Source organism: Tiliqua scincoides, chromosome 10 (assembly GCF_035046505.1).
Source record: "Tiliqua scincoides isolate rTilSci1 chromosome 10, rTilSci1.hap2, whole genome shotgun sequence".
NCBI lineage: Eukaryota > Metazoa > Chordata > Lepidosauria > Squamata > Scincidae > Tiliqua > Tiliqua scincoides.
Window position 1 is genome coordinate 20,980,453 of NC_089830.1, and position 20,684 is coordinate 21,001,136.

Sequence of the window (20,684 nt, forward strand, 5' to 3'; positions counted from 1 at the left end):
GCTTTCAGTGGCTGTTGGCTAAATAGGACAATCCGTCTCCTAACTATCAGGTGTTGAGCACAAAATACACAAGGGCGGTCATTGTTGTGTCCTGCTTGTTTGCTCCCCAGAGGCGCCTCACTGTCAATTGCTGGGAAACCGGATGCTGGGTTAAGAATGAGCCCTTCAGGCTGATTCCTGCAGATTTCCTCTTAAAATCAATGACTGGGGTGCCTGCCTCGTGAGTAATTGGCCTCCAAACCCATGGCCTGGTTCAGCTTCCTACGCAATTATGTTGTTGACATCGGTACACTCCTTTGAAAGTCTCTGGGAGTTCCTACTGAGTGAGGGAGTGGAGCAAGCAGGTTCTTGGCTGCATCAGGACTGCTTCAGAGCAGGCAGCTGTTCCCTCCTCTGCATGGCAAAACTGTGCTCTGAGGCTTTGCTCCAGGGTGGCTCAAATGACGAACCTGTCGTTCCCCCCCCCCCAAAAGAAACCCATTCTGGCTTCCTGTCATCTCCTGTCAGCTTCCTGTGTTGTGTTCCCCCCTTCTTTGTCTGCCAGAAACTTGATGTCTCCCCAGGAACTGCAGTAAATGTTGTGCCTGGCTATTCCAGCATGCATTGATCTGAAAAAATGGCGACTGTTTCCAACTGGGTCTGGGGAAAAGAAATTCCTTTTCAGGTATGCCACTCTGTAGGTGAGAGTCGATGCCCGGCTTGCTTGCAAGTATGCCGACAGGAAGATGCCCAGATCACTAACGCAGCTCATTTTTGCCTTTATTTCTGGAAGGTGAAGCCTGGGCCTTGACTTTTCCCAAAGTGAGCTGAGCTGACACTTACCTTGGCTGCATCAATAATGGTGACTTACCACGTTTGATACGGGCAAGATCTGCACGTTGCTCAATGTTGCTTTCAGCTCGGTGCTTGTCAGAGGAGCTAGTTCACAGATCCTCTCGCATTGTGTCTGCTTGTTCAAAGCACCCCTAAAATGAGCAAAGGTTGTGGTGGCCGCTGCTGCCATAGGCCAGAAGGACTGGGAGGGATATGTCGTCATTGGAGGCAGGGGAAGCAGAGCCTCACCTCAGCTCCCAGATCACTTAGACCTGACTTCCTAGACAAGACTGGAGATGTTCTCCAGTCTCATCCAGGAGCCTTTCTGAAGCTTGCAGAAGCTGCGTGTGGCCTCTGCAGGCTCCAGAAAGCCCCCCCCAGATGTTTTAAAAGCACTTCTGGTTTTCAGCAAAAACGAAGTGCTTTTAAAACGTTTCGGGGGGGCACCTTCTGGAGGCTCCATTAAGGCTCCTGGTTGCGACCGTAGTGAGGTTCTGGTTGCGTTGGCCAAGTGACCCAGGTCTAGTGTCACTTCTGGGTCATGTGACATTCTGGGCCTCACTGGCGCAGAATGTCATGACATGTCCCGGGGGGGGGGTGCACCATCCAGTAGGAACCTCTTGGAAGAAAGGAAGTGAGTCTGATGACTGCTGAAGGTTCATGTGAGTCATTTGCTAGAGCAGGGGTGCTCAATAGGTGGATCGCGATCTACCAGTAGATCGCGAGGCAAAATGAGTAGATCACGGAGCCCTGTCTCTCCAAACTGTTAATATGTCAGTTTCGTCTAGTGACTAGACAGAACTGACATATTTAGCTGACATTAAACTGACACTGAAACTGACACTTTAGCTGCTCTTCAGGCATGCAGCAACAAAACTGACTAGACTCCAGCAGGGGCTCCATACATTAAAGGGGGTGTCTGTCAGACGCTTCCTTCCCCCCTGGTAGATCTCCGGGCCTTGCTGGGTTTCAAAGTAGCTCTTGAGCCAAAAAAGTTTGAGCACCCCTGTGCTAGAGTCCTGTAGTTGTTCATGTATAGTTGCAGATGCAGAATCGTATAGCAATAGGGTGTTTGGGATGCAGACTGGGAGCCTGGAATTTGAATCAGATTGCAGACTCTTAAATATACGTATTTCATTATGTACTGCTGAGTACAGATGTACTCTTGAGTAGACGGGTTTAGGATAGGGGTGTAAGGGGAGAGGAGATCTTTCTTCTATTCTCTCCAGTCACCATGAAGGAATTCTATTCGTTGGGCCTTGGTGTTCTGCACAAAGTAGCACCTGCTGAAGCTCAAGCCGCAGGAGTTGTCCAAAGACCTACAACTGCTTTGACTAGTCTGTCTGTCCACATTTAAATAGGCTAGCTAGCTTGCTCTGTACAAAAAAACCCATCAAAATAGGGACTCATCGATATTGTACACACTGCAAAGTAGCCTAGCCTTCTACCAGCCCTCCTAACCCACTGAATAAAGAAGAAAGTGAAGAATTGGGGGTGAGGGCTGCAGAAAAAAAGAGAAACCCCACAGCTAAAGGGAAAAGGGAGTTGGGGTGGGGGAAAGTGTGACAGTGGGTTGCATGGAATGGGATACATTTCTGCTCAGATGGACAGAGCCCACTTTTGTGAAGCAGTCCCATAGGGACAGTGCTTCTTTACCAGAGGTGGCCAGCCTAGTGATTATTCACAGATGTGGTGTCATCAGATTATTGTCCTTGCGTACCTGCTGCCCTTACTGGGACACCATCAAGATGGAGCATTAAATGAGATGACCCCATTTATACTTCTGGCCAACCAATGCCCACCTCCGGGGCAGCTAGGTGTACTTAGTAACTTTTTCTTTTTGTGTGTTTTTTTGTCCTGTAGGCAAATCTTCCGAAGTCTCAGAGCTTTTGCCAGGCTTTCAGATAGGTCATATGGAAGGTACTGGCCTTGCTTCTTTTGTGCTTTCCTTCTTTGGGGCAGGGAAGTTCTTGTTCTTGGTTTCTCTTAAGGTCTTGGAGGCAGAAGCAGGAGGGTTTCTTCCAAAAGGGTTAAAAATGCCTGTCCTGTCCTATCTGTCTCTGAAAGCATCTGTTGCTATCTTGCTTTTATTGCAGTGCTCTCTCTCTCTAGGCTTTAGCATGTACGAAAACATCGTTTCATGTTCCTCTTATACAGATGTGGGCTAAAACAGAGTGAATGAGTGATTCAGTGTCCCACAGAGCTCGTGACTGAGGGCCCAGTCCTATCCAACTTTCCAGCTCCGGTGAAGCCACAGTGCAGCCCAGTGGTAAGGGAACACAGGTTCTCATACCTTGAGGAGGCCCCAGTGGCTACCCCTCCACCACAGGATGCAGCACACACCCCAGTGGCACAACTGCATCAGCACTGGAAAATTGGATAGGATTGGGCCCTGAGTTGGGGGACAGAATCTATGGCAGCGATTTTCAACCTTTTTCATCTCATGGCACACTGAGTAGGCATTAAATTTGTCAATGCACACCATCAGTTTTTGGACAGTTGGCAAGGCACATTGCACTGCTGGCTGGGGACTCTCATCCCCCAATAACCTTACTAATATATGACTACCAAGGCACATTTGCAGACCATTCATGGCACAACCATGTGCCACAGCGCAGTGGTTGAAAATCGCTGATCTGTGGTCTGCCTAAGGATGTCAAGTGTGAATGTGGCCAACTTTTGCATCCTGCAGAGGCTTATGTCAGAGCTGAGATTGGCTGTGGCTCCCAGTGGCCAACTTGGGTTTGCTGGCACATGTGAAATGACTCTTTCTGAGCCCTGGGCTTGTCCCCTTGCCCTGGGGTTGGGGGTCATCAGATGCTGTGTTTTTATTGCTTTATATAACTGGGGGTGCAATCCTAACCCCTTATGTCAGTGCTTTCCAGCACTGGCATAGTGGTACCAATGGGACATGTGCTTCATCCTGTAGTTGGGTGTCACTCACAGAGGCCTCCTTTAAGTAAGGGGGTGTTTGCTCCCTTACCTTAGAGCTTCATTGCCCTTTTGTCAGTGCTGGAAAGCACTGACATAAGGGGGTTAGGATTGCGCCCTGGGTGGGATAAGTTAAATACAGGGATCTGCTAACTTGGCTTGCTGGGAGTGCTGGTGCAAAAGCCCATATGGATAAAAAAGCTTCTACTGAGCTTGGAATTGTGCTTTGTCAGTGCACTTAAAATCTCTTATTTCCATGCTGGTGCCACAAACAAGCTAATGAGGGGAATTGGTTAACCACACTGAAACAGACCGTACAGAGGATGTAAAGGCAAGCAAAGAGAGGAAGGGCACCCCTAAAACATGCATTAGCAAGCAGGGATGGGTGAATGGGTTATACCTGAAAACTGTTACGTTGATCTGAGCATGAGTTTATTCCAGAGATCGGCCCCTCCTTGGGTTCAAAGATGCTCACAACTTGTGTGAAACTTGTATTTCAGAGCTTGCTGGATTTGACAGGCTTAAAGGGAACAGACTCTGTAATGAGGTTGAGAGTTTTTCAGGAGTGGGGTGTGCAGTCACTGTAGAACTGACCTGATGAAGCGTGTTCTCCAGCAAACACGCTAATAGCTTTACATAGTGTAGGGGTAGCCATACCACGGCTCGCAAGCCACATGTGGCCCTTTTGACATACAGTGAACATGAGCTCCCTTTTCCACTGCAAGTAACATAAAAGGTAAATCAGAAATTTTCAAGCTTTATAACTTACTGGGTGCAAACTGAATCCACAGGATTAAAACTGAAGTTTAAATGTTCATGGTCAGTAAATGTGTTTGAGAATTTAAATGCTTCCTAAATATTGCAGCTCTCAAACATCTGAAGTTTATCATATGTGGTTCTTACATTAAGCAAGTTTGGCCACCCCTAACATAGTGTCTCAATCATGTATAGAGTGTGTGTGTGAGAGGAATTTTAACACAGCTTTACCACTGGTTCTGAGAAGCCTTTAAAAAAAAAAAAAACAGTGTGGACTTCAGCTGTACGTTCTCCATCAGAGAGTTAAAGAATGGTTAGTGCAATTTGTGTATGCAGTTATTGGTCTGAGGCGTTGTTGCTTCCATGGGAGAATTGTTTGATGTAGCTCCACATGGAACACCAGCTTGCCCGGTGAGTGGGTGGGTAGACTTTGGCCATAGCAAGTGGAAGGACTTTGCGTCCCTGAAACAATCCTGTGCAGTGCTTCTACCTGGGAACAGCAAGGGGTTAAAGCAAGACTTGATGCTGTAGATAGGGGTAGGAGATGGTCAATGATTCAGTAGATGCACAGTTAGTGGCTGTATTTTGGGGGGGGCACGAGGACCTAGGAGTGGGGTGAGATTCTGTCAATCCTCATGATGCCAAGTTGGGATGAATGAGGAAGGACAAGCAGGTATTGGGCCTGCAAAATTTGGAATGTAGAGAGATCACAGCTTTTGTTTCATGCTGGAGCCTTGCAGGTAGCATTCACTTCCCCTTAGAAAAGACTTGTCGCCTTTTTAAAAGCCTGGTCCTGTTTTCTAGATGGGACATGCAGTTGAGTCTGTCTCAAAGGGTCTCTCTTCCCCCTCCCCTTCTTTTCTCCCAGACTGGGTCTTTGTCATCGTGATAGTGCTGGGCTTTTTTCTACTCATCCTCCTCTTTGGGATCTGCTGGTGCCAGTGTTGCCCTCACACATGCTGTTGCTATGTCCGGTGCCCTTGCTGCCCTGAGAAGTGCTGCTGCCCTGAAGCACGTAAGTCTTACTCGCGGATCCCTCTTCCATCCCCTTTGCAATGCGAAGAAACCAGAGCAGCTCCTGTTCTCAGTCTGCGGTGAACCTCGTTGGCCTTCGGATAAGGCCTTGCCTTTTGGCATCCCCGCCCATCCACAAGGCTGCTCCTGTTTGTTCAGTCAAAACACCCCGAGGTCTATGTCAGGAGACGTTGATGATCTCTCCCAAGCAACTGGAGCACCAACGCTCTCTTGAATTATGTGGTATCGGTGTATTTTCACTAGGCGAAGTTGGCACTCCGGATGCTGCCCTGCCTGAGGTTGTGCTGTAAGGTGGAGTTGGGGTTGGAGATCAGCATTCCTTATGTGGGTGTACTAAAGGATGATCCTTGTTTTGATTGCGCTTTCAGTGAATCCAGAATAAACAGCCTCTGGTGACAGTTGCCAAGTTTGGGGAGGTTCTCAGGATCACGTACTATAGATTGCGCTTCGTTTTTAAATGCATTCCATTTGCAGGGAGAAGTGTTTGGGAAGCATTGTAGTCATAAACAGAAGGAATATCTTTGCAGTTTTGGACCGACCTCTACCCTGTGCTGCTATAATTGAATGCATTTTTACAGTGGCCACTGTTCAAAAGGGGGGTTCCATTTTTGTCCAACTCTTTTCCCCACCCTCATTGGCTAATGAATCCAAGTTACTTATTGCCGATCTTGGCTGCTTTCTGGGGTTGGAATGGCCAGAATAAAGCTGCATACATGCTTAGTGGGGTAAATGAAGAGCTTTCTGGGGTGGTGGCCAAATATATAAATATGATAATTAAGAGACGTATTTCTATGATGGTCTCAAATGGTTGATACGTGGCAGCAAGGCCTGGTTGGTCATGGTTGGAGGTGAACTGTCTGATTCATGTATCTCCATCCAATCCTTTGTTTTTATACTGTTTGGATTTTAAATATGCCAATAAAGGTTTCTTGTATCTTGTATCTGGCAAATGAATGTAACATTCTACCCAAGAATCCCTTTTTTACCTAGATCGGTGGTTCCCAAACTGTAGTTTCCGGGGCCCACCAGTGTGTCACGACCCAATTTTTGGTGGTTTGTGAAACTGACAGGGTAGATTAGGCTCTGTGCATCAAGGGTTAAACAACCTGCTATTTGGAGGGAATACTGCTGCCCAATGTCCCTTATAGCCACAGAGGCTTGAGTGTCTAGTAAAGTGAAACTTTTTTAGGTGGGTCTTGATACTAAAATGTTTGGGAGCCACTAACCTAGATGCTTAACTACAGATTTCTCAATGTCTCCACAACATCTGCCAATGGCAAGCCCCAGAAGGGCTTTATATTGCTTAGGTTTTTCAGGAACATCTCCTTGGCAGGGGTCACTGGTGGAAAAAGGAGCACTATGACATTTGAGTGCCATCTTAGGCACAACAAATTGATCCACATCTCCGCAGAAAGGGCCAAGTCTGCATACGCTGTGACTTGTGACAAGGGTGAAACAACGAAGTGTTCATTCCTTAGCTTATATTTCCATGACTGCTTTGAATACAGCTCTAGGAATGTGCTAGTCAACTGGTTCATAGGGATCAGAGGACTAGAAACATAACTCCACTGTGTGTCTTCAGTGTATGTTGCAGGAAAGGCTGCCACTGCCGGAGTCCCCAGTGTTTATGCACCCAGCATGTACGCATCCAGCAATCCAGTAAAACTGGCACCCCCGGGCACGATAATCCCCATGGGTCCTATGTATAATGGCTATGGAGTGGACTATGATGGAGCCAGCTCAGGTAAGTGGCTTCTCCCAGCTCTCTTTGTTGTGGGACTAGTCCCCAGAGGATCTGAGCAAATGTCTGTAAAAGAGTCTAACCTTGGGCTACTTGGGGACTGGCCCTTTGGAGTGCTTTTGTGTCAGCTAAGCCCTGAATGGTGCTAGAATGGGTTGCCTGCTTCACAGGACTCCTAAACACCTTAGGCAGCTGTTTTTTTGTTTTTTTATCCCAGCTTGACAAAGTGGTAAGCCCTATATAATTAACCTACTTCCTGGTTTTGTGTGAGTGTCATTCAAAATGTACGCACTGCCTTTCTACAGGAGTCCTCAAGGCTGCTCACAAATAAGATTTTAAATAATGTTTCAACTTTAATAGTTTGTAAACAAACTATTCATAAGTACAGGTCGTGAGTTGTTATCTACTAGGATTCTGCTCCAGAACCGCCAGTGGATTAACCAAAATCAGTGGATACCAAATCAGTAGAAAAAATAGCTTTAAAGACCCACTTCCAGTTTTCTTGCTCCTTCATTGTCACTCCAGAATGCGTTGATACAGACGCTTATACCACATTCAGCTATGAGATGGGGTGAATAATGGAATCTAATTGAATGAAATTACAATTATTTAACACCGGGAGGGTAGGAAATAGAATTTTGGTGTTTTTTTCCTTTTGTTCCAAGGCATTTGAAGGTGGGCCCCGGTATCAGTGGTGAGTCAAATTGGTCAGTGCCAAGTCAGTGGATACAGAGGTCCCACCTGCATGTCTAATTTAAAGTAAGAGGGTGGGATCTAGGCTCCAGTATGGAACTGTGGGCTTCAGAGGTGTAGGTCTGTCCTGAGCTTGTTAGGGAGGATTTGCAGGGTTCAGTAGGGTTGTATAGTTATTTTGCCACTCAGTGATGTCTGTGTCACCTTTTCTTTAACGCGCTTCCTTGTCTCTTGATTGCATTGTAGTTGGTGGACACAGCTCCCAAGTGCCCCTCCTGAGGGATACAGACAGTCCTGCAAATGCTGGTAAGAGATGCTCAGAAGGCAGAGGCAAGGGTTTCTGTTGGCCCTGGGTTGGGAGGAGTATGGAGCTATCTAAACCCAAGTGGAAATGGAAGAACAACCTGTTGTGAGTGGGTGTTGTGTACCTGGGTGCTGTAAAGTGCTTGACTGCAAATATTGGTGGGTCAACTCTGGGGAATGAATGACCACTGAGCTAGCTAGCTGACTGGAAAGTGTACTGCATGTTTTGGTTAATCCAGCTAGCAAGTAAGTAAGTGAGATTGAGATGCTTTGGGATAGGGGTTCTCAAGCTTTCCCCCGCTGTGACCCATCTGTTGTGTGGTGGAGGGCGCTCTTAACCCACCTCCTTCTCTGACGACAGCCTCTGCACATTTCAGAAGGCCTCCTCAGGCCTCTGGAAGTCACTTTTACAAACCCAAAACAGAAAATGACTTTCTGGCTGTTTCTGAAAACCTGCAGAGGCCCAGTGCAGCCTCCAGTTCTGTCCGGCAGGCTCCAACTGGAAACCAACTGGATGCAAGGGCAGGTGGGAGGCCCCAACTCAGGCCTCACCAAACATTGAGTCAGGACCCACAGTTTGAGAAACTCAGTTTTAGAAAGAAATATGTAACGAATGCTTCAGAGTGTCACCCTCCTAGCAAGCAAAGGTGCCCTCTCATTGAGCACCAGGAAGAGTTTCTCTGAGGTTTAGTCCAAGAGCCTGGAGCTTTCTCTGTTGAACTGCGTAGCACCATCAGTTATGTCATGGCTGTGACATAAGCATCTTGGGAAGAGTCTGACCCTTTGGCTGAGGGAGTGGGGACATTGTTAACTTAAACCTTCTTGAGTGAGTTCTTGAGAATCAAATTGCCACAGAATGTGACCATTTTGCACAGCAAAATAGGTATATATTACTGTAGCACCCTGGGGGCCCTGTCCTATCCAGCTTTCCAGTTCTGATGCAACCTTGCCAATGGGTTGTGTTCTATATCCTGCTATGGGGACAGTCACAGAGGCCTCCTTAATTTAAGGCAACATTTTGTTTCCTTACCTGGGGGCTGCTTTGCGACTGCATTGGTGCTGGAAAGTAGGATAGGATTGAGCCTGATTGGCAGCCTTGGCTGCGTGCCCCAAATACAGTCCTTGTAGAACCTGCTCCTGCATGGTTTGGGGGCATGTTGAGCCACAGGCCTTGGTGCAACTCTGTGTGGACTTTGCAGAGAGAAGGAGGTAATAAAAGGGAGGGACAGCTGCCCCTTTGTAAAACCTTCAGTTCTTCTGAGGAGAGACATTGATGGCTGTGGCAGGAAGGTCCCCCTTAACATACAAAGAGATGCGTCTCTGGTCTTGAAGGTGCTCATACTGCAGCCTGGAAATTCCCCCTTTTCTCAGTCTGTCCTTGAAGCAGTTTTTCTGCACAGGTCCCCACACTCCTCTGCTGTAGTGTGCAGGACTCCAGGGCAGCAGGCAGGCAAAGAACTGGGAAGGAGAAACTGGGTTAGGACAGTGGTTTTCAAACTTCTTAGCACTGGGACCCACTTTCTACACTATCGAGACCCACCTAGTTTTACTTTTTAAAAAGTCTTTACGAGACTGAAAAAAGACACTCCAAGATTTTTCTTCCTGTACCAGTGTTTCTCAAACTGTGGGTTGGGACCCACTAGGTGGGTCACGAGCCAATTTCAGGTGGGTCCCCATTCATTTAAATATTTTATTTTTAAAATATTAGGCTTCATGCTACCATGACTATGACTGCATTTGGGGAAATGTTACATATCTATACTTTTTAACAGGCTAGTATGTATATGCTTTTAACAATGATGGTAAATGGGACTTACTCCTGGGTAAGTGTGGGTAGGATTGCAGCCTAGGATTGTGAAAAATTTTCCTGCTCAATGATGTCACTTCGGGTCATGACATCACTTCTGGTGGGTCCTGACAGGTTCTCATTCTAAAAAGTGGGTCCCGGTACTAAATGTGTGAGAACCGTTCTTACCCTATTCTTAAACAAAGCTTGCAAACTGCAGGAGCTCAGCAGCCATCTGGTTTTTTTTAACAGCCTCAGGGCTTGAGGCAATTATCTGATCTTTCCATCGCCTGTGTTTTCTTTGGAGGCTCTGTGGGAACCACCAGAAATCAGGTTGCAACCCACCAAGTGGGTCCTGACTCCCAGTTTGAGAAACACTGGGATAAGAGAAGCCGCAGCTGTTGTCTCTTCTTATTTTGGCAGCAGGTTTAAAGGGGAGGGTGGGTTATCTCTAGGTTGCAACCCTATTTTGCCCTGGTCCCCTTGGAAGGAATGTGACTCTCAGGAAAAAGTTTGGGGAAGGAGGAAACAGGCCCTCTGTCCTAAATTCTGCTCCTGCTGTCTCTTCCCCAGCAGTGCGCAGTGGTTACCGCATCCAAGCCAGCCAGCAGGATGACTCCATGCGGGTGCTGTATTACATGGAGAAGGAGCTGGCCAACTTTGACCCAACCCGTTCCAACCAGCCTAATGGGAGGCTTGAGAAAGGTACTTTGGGTCCTTCTCCCCAAGTGGAGAGTCACAGTCGTGCAAGGGAGCCTGCCCACCTGCTGCCTCCTAGTGGTGGGACAGCCTCCCTTGACCCTTCTCTGTGTCTGCCTTTCAGCCACGGTGATGAGCGAGCTGAGCTCTCTGCACGAGGAAGACCGGCGCTACGAGCTGCGGCAGGGGTTGGGGCGGCTAAGAAGCCAGGCCATGAGTCCCATCAGCGACCTGGAAGAGGAGAGCCGCGGCAGCGAGAGCCGCCGCTTGTTACCCCCCACTCGGCGTGACAACTACGATGACTCACCGCCACACAGTTACACCCGACGTCCACGTTCCCGGTCCATGGATGCTCTGGACGATTGGGACCAAGACCGGGACCGGGATCCTTACCGAGCCCGGCCCAAGGGCCGGGGCCGCCACGGCTCAGATGATGAGTGGCATCGTCGAGATTATTCCCCAGACTCCCGTCACGACTATGAGCGCTACGGAAGGCGGAGCCGGAGCAGGGATGACTTGCGAGACCTGGAGAGACCCCACTATGACGATCAGCTTCTGGAGGAGGCTCTGCGCAGGAAGCAACGGACAGCCAACCGTGAGGAGCTCGAACAGGCAAGCACCTCTAGTGGGAGGTCTGGTAACAAGAAGCACCGCGACAGCGACAGCAGCAGCTTCCCTCCTCCACCACCACCTCCGTACACCGAGACAGAGTCTGTCTCTTCCCGTGGCAAGAATGACCGCAAGCTCCGGAAGGTGAGAATGAAGAGGGTAACTTTTTGAAGTGGGCAGAGTTGCCCTGCCCTGTTTGGCAGGACGTAGGACCTTCAGGGGGCACACTCTTGTTACTCTCATAGAGTCGGGGGGTGATGATAGAGGGGTGTTTACTCTGAGACGGAACTCATGGAACTGCTACAGAAAAGATCAGCAAAAATATTATGGTGGGGGTTATCTTCCTTATGACACTTGGCTTAAAGACCTGGGGCTTATTAAGATCTTCTCTGGGATTTCTGCTCTGAAATGCTTTCATGGGGAGGAGGAGGTTAAAGCATTGGAGCAAGCCTTTCTTAGTACAATGGGCCCTCCTTATCCATGGATTTGAGCACCAGTGGATGTTGATCCCTGGCTCAGAGAGCCTTTCAGATCTGGGATGTGTTCTGAGTCCGGAGGAGGCCCATGGAATAGGCTGTGGGTCTTCCCTGGGTTCAGAAGGCCACCTAGACACAGCCAGAAGTCACAGATGCAAATTGGAAGTGACTCCTGGTTGGGTCTGGGAGCTGTTCCAGGCCCATCAGGTAAGCACCAGTCTCCAGCATCTGCAGAATTTGGTATCTGGTATATTGGGGAGGGTGTGTGTGTGTTGGATGGGCGGCGCTGGCACCAATCCCCTGTGGATACCGAAGGACAGCTGTAGTGACTCTTAAACCCTCTCTCACCATGGAGAATCTTCAGTCCCATCTTCATGGAAGCTCAGGAAACTCTGGGAATTCTTGGAGATGGGCTTGAGGTTGTGCGTGTTTTTAAATTGTGGTTTTTGTTCAGGTGTTCTAATGATCAGGCAGGATGAGCTCTTTCACCTCATCACTGAGCTTTCTGTGTGTATTTTTTTTTCCCCTTACAGAATCACGCTGTCAGCAGAGAGAGTTTGGTGGTTTAACTCCCTCTTTACATCCCTGTGCATCCCTCTTTGGTGGGTGAGATGGGCCCTGAGCCTAGGATGGTTACAGGAATGGTCTGTTTTGTCAACATCAGTCTCACTCAGGAAAAGTTCAAGATGAGAAGACGGCAAGATTCTTTTGCATCCAGCTGCCTAACAGGACAAGTCACTGCGTCATACTTGAGGAACTGAGTTCTCTGTGCCTTATTTTAGCTTCATCACATCTCTGCTGAGATTCCCAAGGAGTTTGGATGTCTAGTTTGCACGATGGGAAAAAAAATATTTAGATTTTTTTTTTAATCTCAGGCCTTGAGCATCTATTTGATATGGTCTTTTTGGCAAGAGGACACTTAAACATAATTCTCCAGGGCTGGAGAGGGGAACCAACAGAATAAGACTACTCACCATGAAATGTTTGTTCTTGTTTAACTTTCTAATTTTGGAGATTATTCCAAAGAAGACCTACTCAACTATGCAGCTTTTTCTTTGGATTTTAAAGCTGTTTAAACACAATTCACACCTATACTGTGCGGTTTTGTGTGTGTGTGTGTATATATATATTATCTTTTTGTGTGTCTGTTTTAAAAACAAACCCTAAGTATAGAACAGTCGGTGCTGTAAATACACTGAAGTGATAACCAGTGAACCTCCTCCACATGTAAATTTTTTAACAGTGCCATTTTATAGAAATGAGAATAAAATGTATGGAGTGTAATTTGACGCTGAACAGAGGATGATGGAAAATTGTCCTATTGTTTTGGGGTCCTTGCATCTATTCTTCTGTCTGGGCTTCTTGCCACCTATCTGTTTTTCCTTTCGCCCAATATCAAGGCTTTTGCAGTTGCTCCCTTTCTGACAAACTAATCTCTCATCATTGGTTCCATGTGTTTGGTTGATGTCTTGGTTGATGGTTTGCTCTGGCAGTCAGGTGAACTCCTGTCACCTAAGGCAGTGTGTCAAGTGCTGCCTCTCTTTACCTACTGATGTGCCAGCCTCCTCACCTTGCGCTATCTGGTTAAGAAAAGAAGGGGGGGGTGATGCAGAAGAGGTGTGGAGAAAAAGTTATCAAGGGACCAGAGTGTCTGATGCTCTAGTCCAGGGGTCTCCAAGCTTTCAGTATGAGAGCCACATTGTATAGTTTACACATTTTCGTGGGCAGAAAAAAAGTTTTATTTATGAGTGAATGAAATTTAAAAGTATGAATAAGTTTTTCTTGGGTCTTTTTTGTAGTTGGCACGATATGATTCAGAACAAGAGAGATGTGACAATTCCAAAGAAACAGTGCCATGCTTAAACTGAGAAATGATATATAATGAATTAAAATGTCAGACATTAGCAAGTGCTCTGACAAAATGACAAGTTGCTGTGGCTTGGAAAAAATCTTCTTATGGGGGATGTGGCTCCCCCAACCGGCCACATCAGGTTGGATGTTGCCTCTGTGCCATAGTTTAGAGACCCCTGCTCTAGCCAACCACTCTTCTCTACACTTCCTCTCTTGCTCTGTCCTCTCTTTCAAGCCAGGGAGTGGAGGCTACTTGATGGGCACTACTCCCTCGCCCAAATGCTGCCTAAATTGGAGGCTGCCTCAGTTGGTCTCATTTGTAGGTTGCCCTTCATTCTTTCACATCTTCATAGAAGAGTAGTCATGCCATTTGGAGCAGGCCGGACACCGGCTTAATCTTGGTCACCTAGATCTTTCTGAATTGTCTTATCTTCCTCTCTAAAGTAGACAGCACATATGTGTAAGTCTTCCAGCAGTATTTGTTTCTAAATGAAAAGCAAGTTGGGGGAGATCCTATACATGCACACAGCCTTTATCTTCTGATTGTGAGTTCCAGTCACAATCAATTCCCTGTGTGTGTGTGTGTGTGTGTGTGTGAGAGAGAGAGAGAGAGAGAGAGAGAGAGAGATTATTTCATGGGGAGGGAATCACAGCAAAGGGGAAGCAACCAACAGGTGTGGTGTCTGCCATTACTCTATCCAAAACTGCAGGGTTTTCTGTGTTTCTTTAAGACAGGAACCTTGGCTAACTCCAAGATGGAATAGTTTGCCCTAAACAGGATAGTGACCAAAATTAAATCACAAAGGTAAAAGTATGCTCTTCTCAAACTCTCCAGCAGGTGGCGGCCAGTTGCAGCTGCTGCCAGGCTTGGTCTCCTTGAGTGAGGCTGTCCTGACAGGCAACTCACCCTACAGAGGCTATGAATGCTGAAGCATGCAGTTTGCAAGCTGGCCACAAGAGGGACAGCTCCCTGTCACATGGCAGGTTGCGTGACCAAGCTCTGCAAAGAACTCAATGGAAGGGTTGCAGCTCCTGGAGGCCACGGAGGACAACACAGCCCACGGAGGTCTTCTTAGTCCAGGGACAACAGATGCTTCTGAATGGGAAAGCAAGAGTCTTTATGTATGGCTCTGAGCGTCGTCGACAGCTACAACACAGAGGCACAAAGCTCATTCTTACCCTTTGGTGTGCATGTGCATGCTTTTTTCCTTGGTCATATATTTCTTCTATGGCAAAAAGTGCGCGCAAGCTAAGGTCCAGCTTAAAAACAAGCAGCTGAAAAGATTTTTGTGTCTGGTATTTGGTATAAGATAGTCCTTGCTGTTCTGATCACTTCCACACAAAATAATTATATCTGACAATATTCCATAGCTGGCTGTGGTAGTTCGTAGCAGTCAAACTGGATAGATGGCAAGCAGCAATATAAGCACCTGCGGACATGTGGGCCTGGGAGATGCTCCCTTGCTGTCTGTACAACATTAAGGGGAATAATAAAAGCTTCTTCAAATATGTTAGAAGCAGGAAACCTGCCAGAGAAGCGGTTGGCCCTCTGGATGGTGAGGGAGGGAAAGGGGAGATAAAAGGAGACTTAGAGATGGCAGAGAAATTAAATGAGTTCTTTGCATCTGTCTTCACGGCAGAAGACCTCGGGCAGATACCGCTGCCCGAACGGCCCCTCCTAATCGAGGAGTTAAGTCAGATAGAGGTTAAAAGAGAAGATGTTTCAGACCTCATTGATAAATTAAAGATCAATAAGTCACCGGGCCCTGATGGCATCCACCCAAGAGTTATTAAGGAATTGAAGAATGAAGTTGCAGATCTCTTGACTAAGGTATGCAACTTGTCCCTCAAAATGGCCATGGTGCCAGAAGATTGGAGGATAGCAAATGTCACGCCTATTTTTAAAAAGGGAAAGAGGGGGGACCCGGGAAACCATAGGCCAGTCAGCCTAACATCCATACCGGGTAAGATGGTGGAATGCCTCATCAAAGATAGGATCTCAAAACACAGACAAACAGGCCTTGCTGAGGGAGAGTCAGCATGGCTTCTGAAGGGTAAGTCTTGCCTCACGAACCTTATAGAATTTTTTGAAAAGGTCAACAGGCATGTGGATGTGGGAGAACCCGTGGACATTATATATCTGGACTTTCAGAAGGCATTTGACACGGTCCCTTACCAAAGGCTACTGAAAAAACTCCACAGTCAGGGAATTAGAGGACAGGTCCTCTCGTGGATTGAGAACTGGTTGGAGGCCAGGAAGCAGAGAGTGGGTGTCAATGGGCAATTTTCACAATGGAGAGAGGTGAAAAGCGATGTGCCCCAAGGATCTGTCCTGGGACCGGTGCTTTTCAACCTCTTCATAAATGACCTGGAGACAGGGTTGAGCAGTGAAGTGGCTAAGTTTGCAGACGACACCAAACTTTTCCGAGTGGTCAAGACCAGAAGTGATTGTGAGGAGCTCCAGAAGGATCTCTCCAGACTGGCAGAATGGGCAGCAAAATGGCAGATGCGCTTCAATGTCAGTAAGTGTAAAGTCATGCACATTGGGGCAAAAAATCAAAACTTTAGATATAGGCTGATGGGTTCTGAGCTGTCTGTGACAGATCAGGAGAGAAATCTTGGGGGGGTGGTGGACAGGTCGATGAAAGTGTCGACCCAATGTGCGGCGGCAGTGAAGAAGGCCAATTCTATGCTTGGGATCATTAGGAAGGGTATTGAGAACAAAACGGCTAGTATTATAATGCCGTTGTACAAATCTATGGTAAGGCCACACCTGGAGTATTGTGTCCAGTTCTGGTCGCCGCATCTCAAAAAAGAGTGGAAATGGAAAAGGTGCAAAAGAGAGCGACTAAGATGATTACGGGGCTGGGGCACCTTCCTTATGAGGAAAGGCTATGGCGTTTGGGCCTCTTCAGCCTAGAAAAGAGGCGCCTGAGGGGGGACATGATTGAGACAGACAAAATTATGCAGGGAATGGACAGAGTAGATAGGGAGATGTTCTTTACACTCTCACATAATACCAGAACCAGGGGACATCCACTAAAATTGAGTATTGGGCGGGTTAGGACAGACAAAAGAAAATATTTCTTTACTCAGCGTGTGGTCGGTCTGTGGAACTCCTTGCCACAGGATGTGGTGCTGGCGTCTAGCCTAGACGCCTTTAAAAGGGGATTGGACAAGTTTCTGGAGGAAAAATCCATTATGGGTTACAAGCCATGATGTGTATGCGCAACCTCCTGATTTTAGAAATGGGTTATGTCAGAATGCCAGATGCAAGGGAGGGCACCAGGATGAGGTCTCTTGTTATCTGGTGTGCTCCCTGGGGCATTTGGTGGGCCGCTGTGAGATCCAGGAAGCTGGATAGATGGGCCTATGGCCTGATCCAGTGGGGCTGTCTTATGTATGTTATGTACAAATCAATACTGCTGATTCATACCTACAAGGGTAATAGATCTTACTTGCAGGCAGTCATCCCTTGGGTAGGGCAACTAGGGTGACTGCCCCAACCCAAGCACTTCCATGATCAATACATGGTTACAAGGGGAGGGAGTGCTGCAGATTAGTTGTACTGTTCTGTGTGCCTGCACCCTTCTAGAAACAGCTCTGCTTGCAAAAGCACAATAGGTTTGGTTTTGAAATTGCTGGCCGAACTTAATCCTGATGGCTTATTTCTATTTTGGGCTGACTTTTCTAGAACAAAACATCACGAGGCCCCGATGATGTTTCTAGAACAAAGCATCACCTCTTCCCTGCATCCTTCCTGAATTATTTAAAATGCTGAGTCACTCAAATCCAGGTCAGTCAGGAGATGGGCAACGAGTAGGCCTGTAACCTGCAGAATTGGATGCAACGTGACATGAGAGTGTGGGCCTCTTGGACATGATTTTGTACAGAATCTCCCCTCTCTGTCTCTGGGCATATGCTGTTTGTAGCGGCTCTTCATTCCAAATCCATAAGGCTCTTGGGATTTATAGTTCTGAACAAAGTGTAAATCTCTACCATATAACAGTGCTTCTCAAACTGGGTTGGGACCCACTAGGTGGGTCATGAGCCAATTTCAGGTGGATTCCCATTCATTTCAATATTTTGTTTTTAATAGACTTGATGCTACCATGGCATGTGATTGTACGTATTTGGGGAAATGTTACAGTTCTGTACTTTTAACAGGTTATGTATATGCTTTTAACATAGTTTATTTTTGAAATATTAAGACTTGATGCTGCCATGGTATGTGACTGCATTTGGGGAAATGTTATACACCCATACTTTAAACAGGCTATTATATATATGCTTTCAACAATGATAGTCCATGGGATTGCCTCCTGGGTAAGTGTGAGTAGGATAGCAGCCTAGGATTGTTAAAAACGTTACTGCTTGATGATGTCACTTCCGGTCATGACATCACTTCTGGTGGGTCCTGCCAGATTCTCATTCTAAAAAGTGGGTCCCCGTACTATGTATTGGCAACCTTCAGTCTCAAAAGACTATGGTATCGCGCTCTGAAAGGTGGTTCTGGAACAGCGTCTAGTGTGGCTGAAAAGGCCGATTTGGGAGTGACAATCCCTTCCACACCGGGAGCAAGTGCAGTCTGTCCCTGGTCTGTCTCCCTGGCTATGGGCCTTCCTTCTTTGTCTCAGTGTGTTGGGCAAGTGCCTCTTCAAACCGGGAAAGGCCATGCTGCACAGCCTGCCTCCAAGCGGGCCGCTCAGAGGCCAGGGTTTCCCACTTGTTGAGGTCCATCCCTAAGGCCTTCAGATCCCTCTTGCAGATGTCCTTGTATCGCAGCTGTGGTCTACCTGTAGGGCGCTTTCCTTGCACGAGTTCTCCATAGAGGAGATCCTTTGGGATCCGGCCATCATCCATTCTCACAACATGACCTAGCCAACGCAGGCGTCTCTGTTTCAGCAGTGAATACACGCTAGGGATTCCAGCACGTTCCAGGACTGTGTTGTTTGGAACTTTGTCCTGCCAGGTGATGCCGAGGATGCGTCGGAGGCAGTGCATGTGGAAAGTGCTCAGTTTCCTCTCCTGTTGTGAGCAAAGAGTCCATTGTGAGCGAAGACGCCCTGTTGTGAGCGAAGACTTCTCCATTATTTCATGTTTGTTCTGAATTTTATACAGCACCTGGTGCAGTGAGTGTATGCAACAACAATTTATGTGTTTCCCTCTTTCTCCTTTGTTTTTTCAATGTGTGTGGATGCTTCTCTTCACTCTTGATGTGACTGTACCCACCCTTGGCTGTGTCAAGGTTCTTGGGGTGTGGTGATTCACCGATGCTCCTATGTGCTCCTGCGTGGTGGGGGAAACGCATGATGCAAAAGAATCGTGGACAACTGTTTGCGCTGTCAGAGACAGATAAAACATCACAAAGAAGCAATGTCCTCATTGGTAAGGGGGAGCCCTGGGCAAAGGCCTTTCCTGAGCCTAAAGGAGATGTTGGGTTTGAACCAAGATCTTATGCATATAAAAACATGCATGTGACCTTTTGGAAGGTCAGCTCATTCTTGAGACTAATAGAGATCAGTCTTCAAACAGATGAGGGGGGACACCTTTTATCAGCCACCTTGCCATTGCTACTTCTCCTCCCTCCCCATGAGCTGAAGTCGCCAAAGAAGCATGGAGCGTAATCTCCAGCACTCCTCTCCTCTGCACTTCCTGTTCCAAGCCAGAGGCTGGCGTGAATGCATTTGACAGGCTGCCTTGGGTGCCAGGTCGTAACAGGTCAACTCATTAATTCCTCAAGCCCCATCTGACCTGCACTGACAGCTGTGGTCCAGATCTCTGTTGAGAGAGCTCTTTTCCCAGCCCCAGACTCAGAATCCTTCTAACTAGAGATGCCAGGGGTTGAACCTATGGCCCTTTGCAGAAAGGCACATGTGCCCCCTGCTACCTGTTGGCTCTCATGAATGTGAAGCTGCTGAGTTATGGAGTCAGACCATTGCACCGTTGAGCCCCAGTCTCTAACTAAACACAGGTCTTTCTCCTCCCCCACCCCTGTGTCTCTCTTGCACGCTCCACTGGAGAGATCCTGATGAATTATTTTTAGTCTGGCTTCACCGCTGCCCCAGGCTTGCTGACCAAACTGCGGCAGAATGCTGCCTAGACAAAAACGTATCAACAAAACTCCAGCTGAACCTGCCCCTTTCCCCAGCTGCATGTGGGGCAGGTGAAGGGAGGGTTGTGCACCATTTCCAAAGACTGCACTTTTGAAGCAAATTCACTAAGGCAGGGGAGGATGGGCTGTCTGAGTAGCTGCCGCACCAGGCGCCTTGTCACATGGCAGGCCCATGCATTAATGATGCGCATGGATTGCCCTGTGATCTCCATCTCATCTGCTGGGCAGCGGAAGGTGTGGTGCTTTGAATTCAATGGTGATCCGGGTGTGCTTATCCCGGGCAGAGGAGATCCTGTTCAGCTGTGAAGTTGGTTGCAGGGCTTTGAATAGCTCACTACACCTGTTCTCAGGCTGCCTTTAGAATGAGTGCACTCATAGGGGGGGAGAGCTGTGTGTGTTACAGGGGCGGCATCACAGTACAGGGCCTGCTTTGCATGCAGAAAGCCTGAGGTTTGATCCTGTGCATCTCTAGGAAGCTCCCTTGCCTAAAACCTTGTGTAGGCAACATTATCCTAGCCAGGCAAGGGCTGGATTTAGCAGAAGTAGTTTTCTATTTATTTACTTACAAATTTATATCCTGCTTTATCTCCCATGTGGGCATTCAAAATACTTGCTTTCACTCACTGTTTTCTATCTATCTCACTGCTTGTATCAATGCAAACAGAACATAAATAAGGGGGGAAAGCACAGCAAAAACCAGGAATGTCAGGTGGTAGGAAGTAGGCTAGAACCAGCATGGTAGTGATTCAAGAGTCAAAGCTGGAAGATCCAGGTTCAAATCCCCACTCAGCCATGAAGCTTTCTGGGTGACCTTGGGCCAGTCACTGTCTGCCTCACCCGCCTCACAGGGTTGTTGTGAGGGCAAGGGAAGAACTA

The 20,684-nt window shown here is 47.5% G+C and overlaps 1 protein-coding gene across 5 annotated transcripts in view; it reads left to right on the plus strand.

Annotated features, from left to right (window-relative positions):
• LSR (lipolysis stimulated lipoprotein receptor) overlaps nucleotides 1-13,134 on the plus strand; it is a 31,916-nt gene extending 18,782 nt beyond the window's left edge. The window contains exons 4-10 of one of the 5 annotated variants that reach the window (XM_066638567.1): nucleotides 2,677-2,733; nucleotides 5,369-5,515; nucleotides 7,118-7,279; nucleotides 8,216-8,275; nucleotides 10,632-10,763; nucleotides 10,882-11,510; nucleotides 12,376-13,134. In XM_066638567.1, coding sequence (XP_066494664.1) covers nucleotides 2,677-2,733; nucleotides 5,369-5,515; nucleotides 7,118-7,279; nucleotides 8,216-8,275; nucleotides 10,632-10,763; nucleotides 10,882-11,510; nucleotides 12,376-12,411 — 1,223 coding nt within the window. In that variant the 3' untranslated portion in view covers nucleotides 12,412-13,134. The remainder of the gene's footprint in view (nucleotides 1-2,676; nucleotides 2,734-5,368; nucleotides 5,516-7,117; nucleotides 7,280-8,215; nucleotides 8,276-10,631; nucleotides 10,764-10,881; nucleotides 11,511-12,375) is intronic. The other 4 variants (XM_066638568.1, XM_066638571.1, XM_066638569.1 and 1 more) reach the window with 4 other exon arrangements.
• Nucleotides 13,135-20,684: the final 7,550 nt, after the last annotated feature.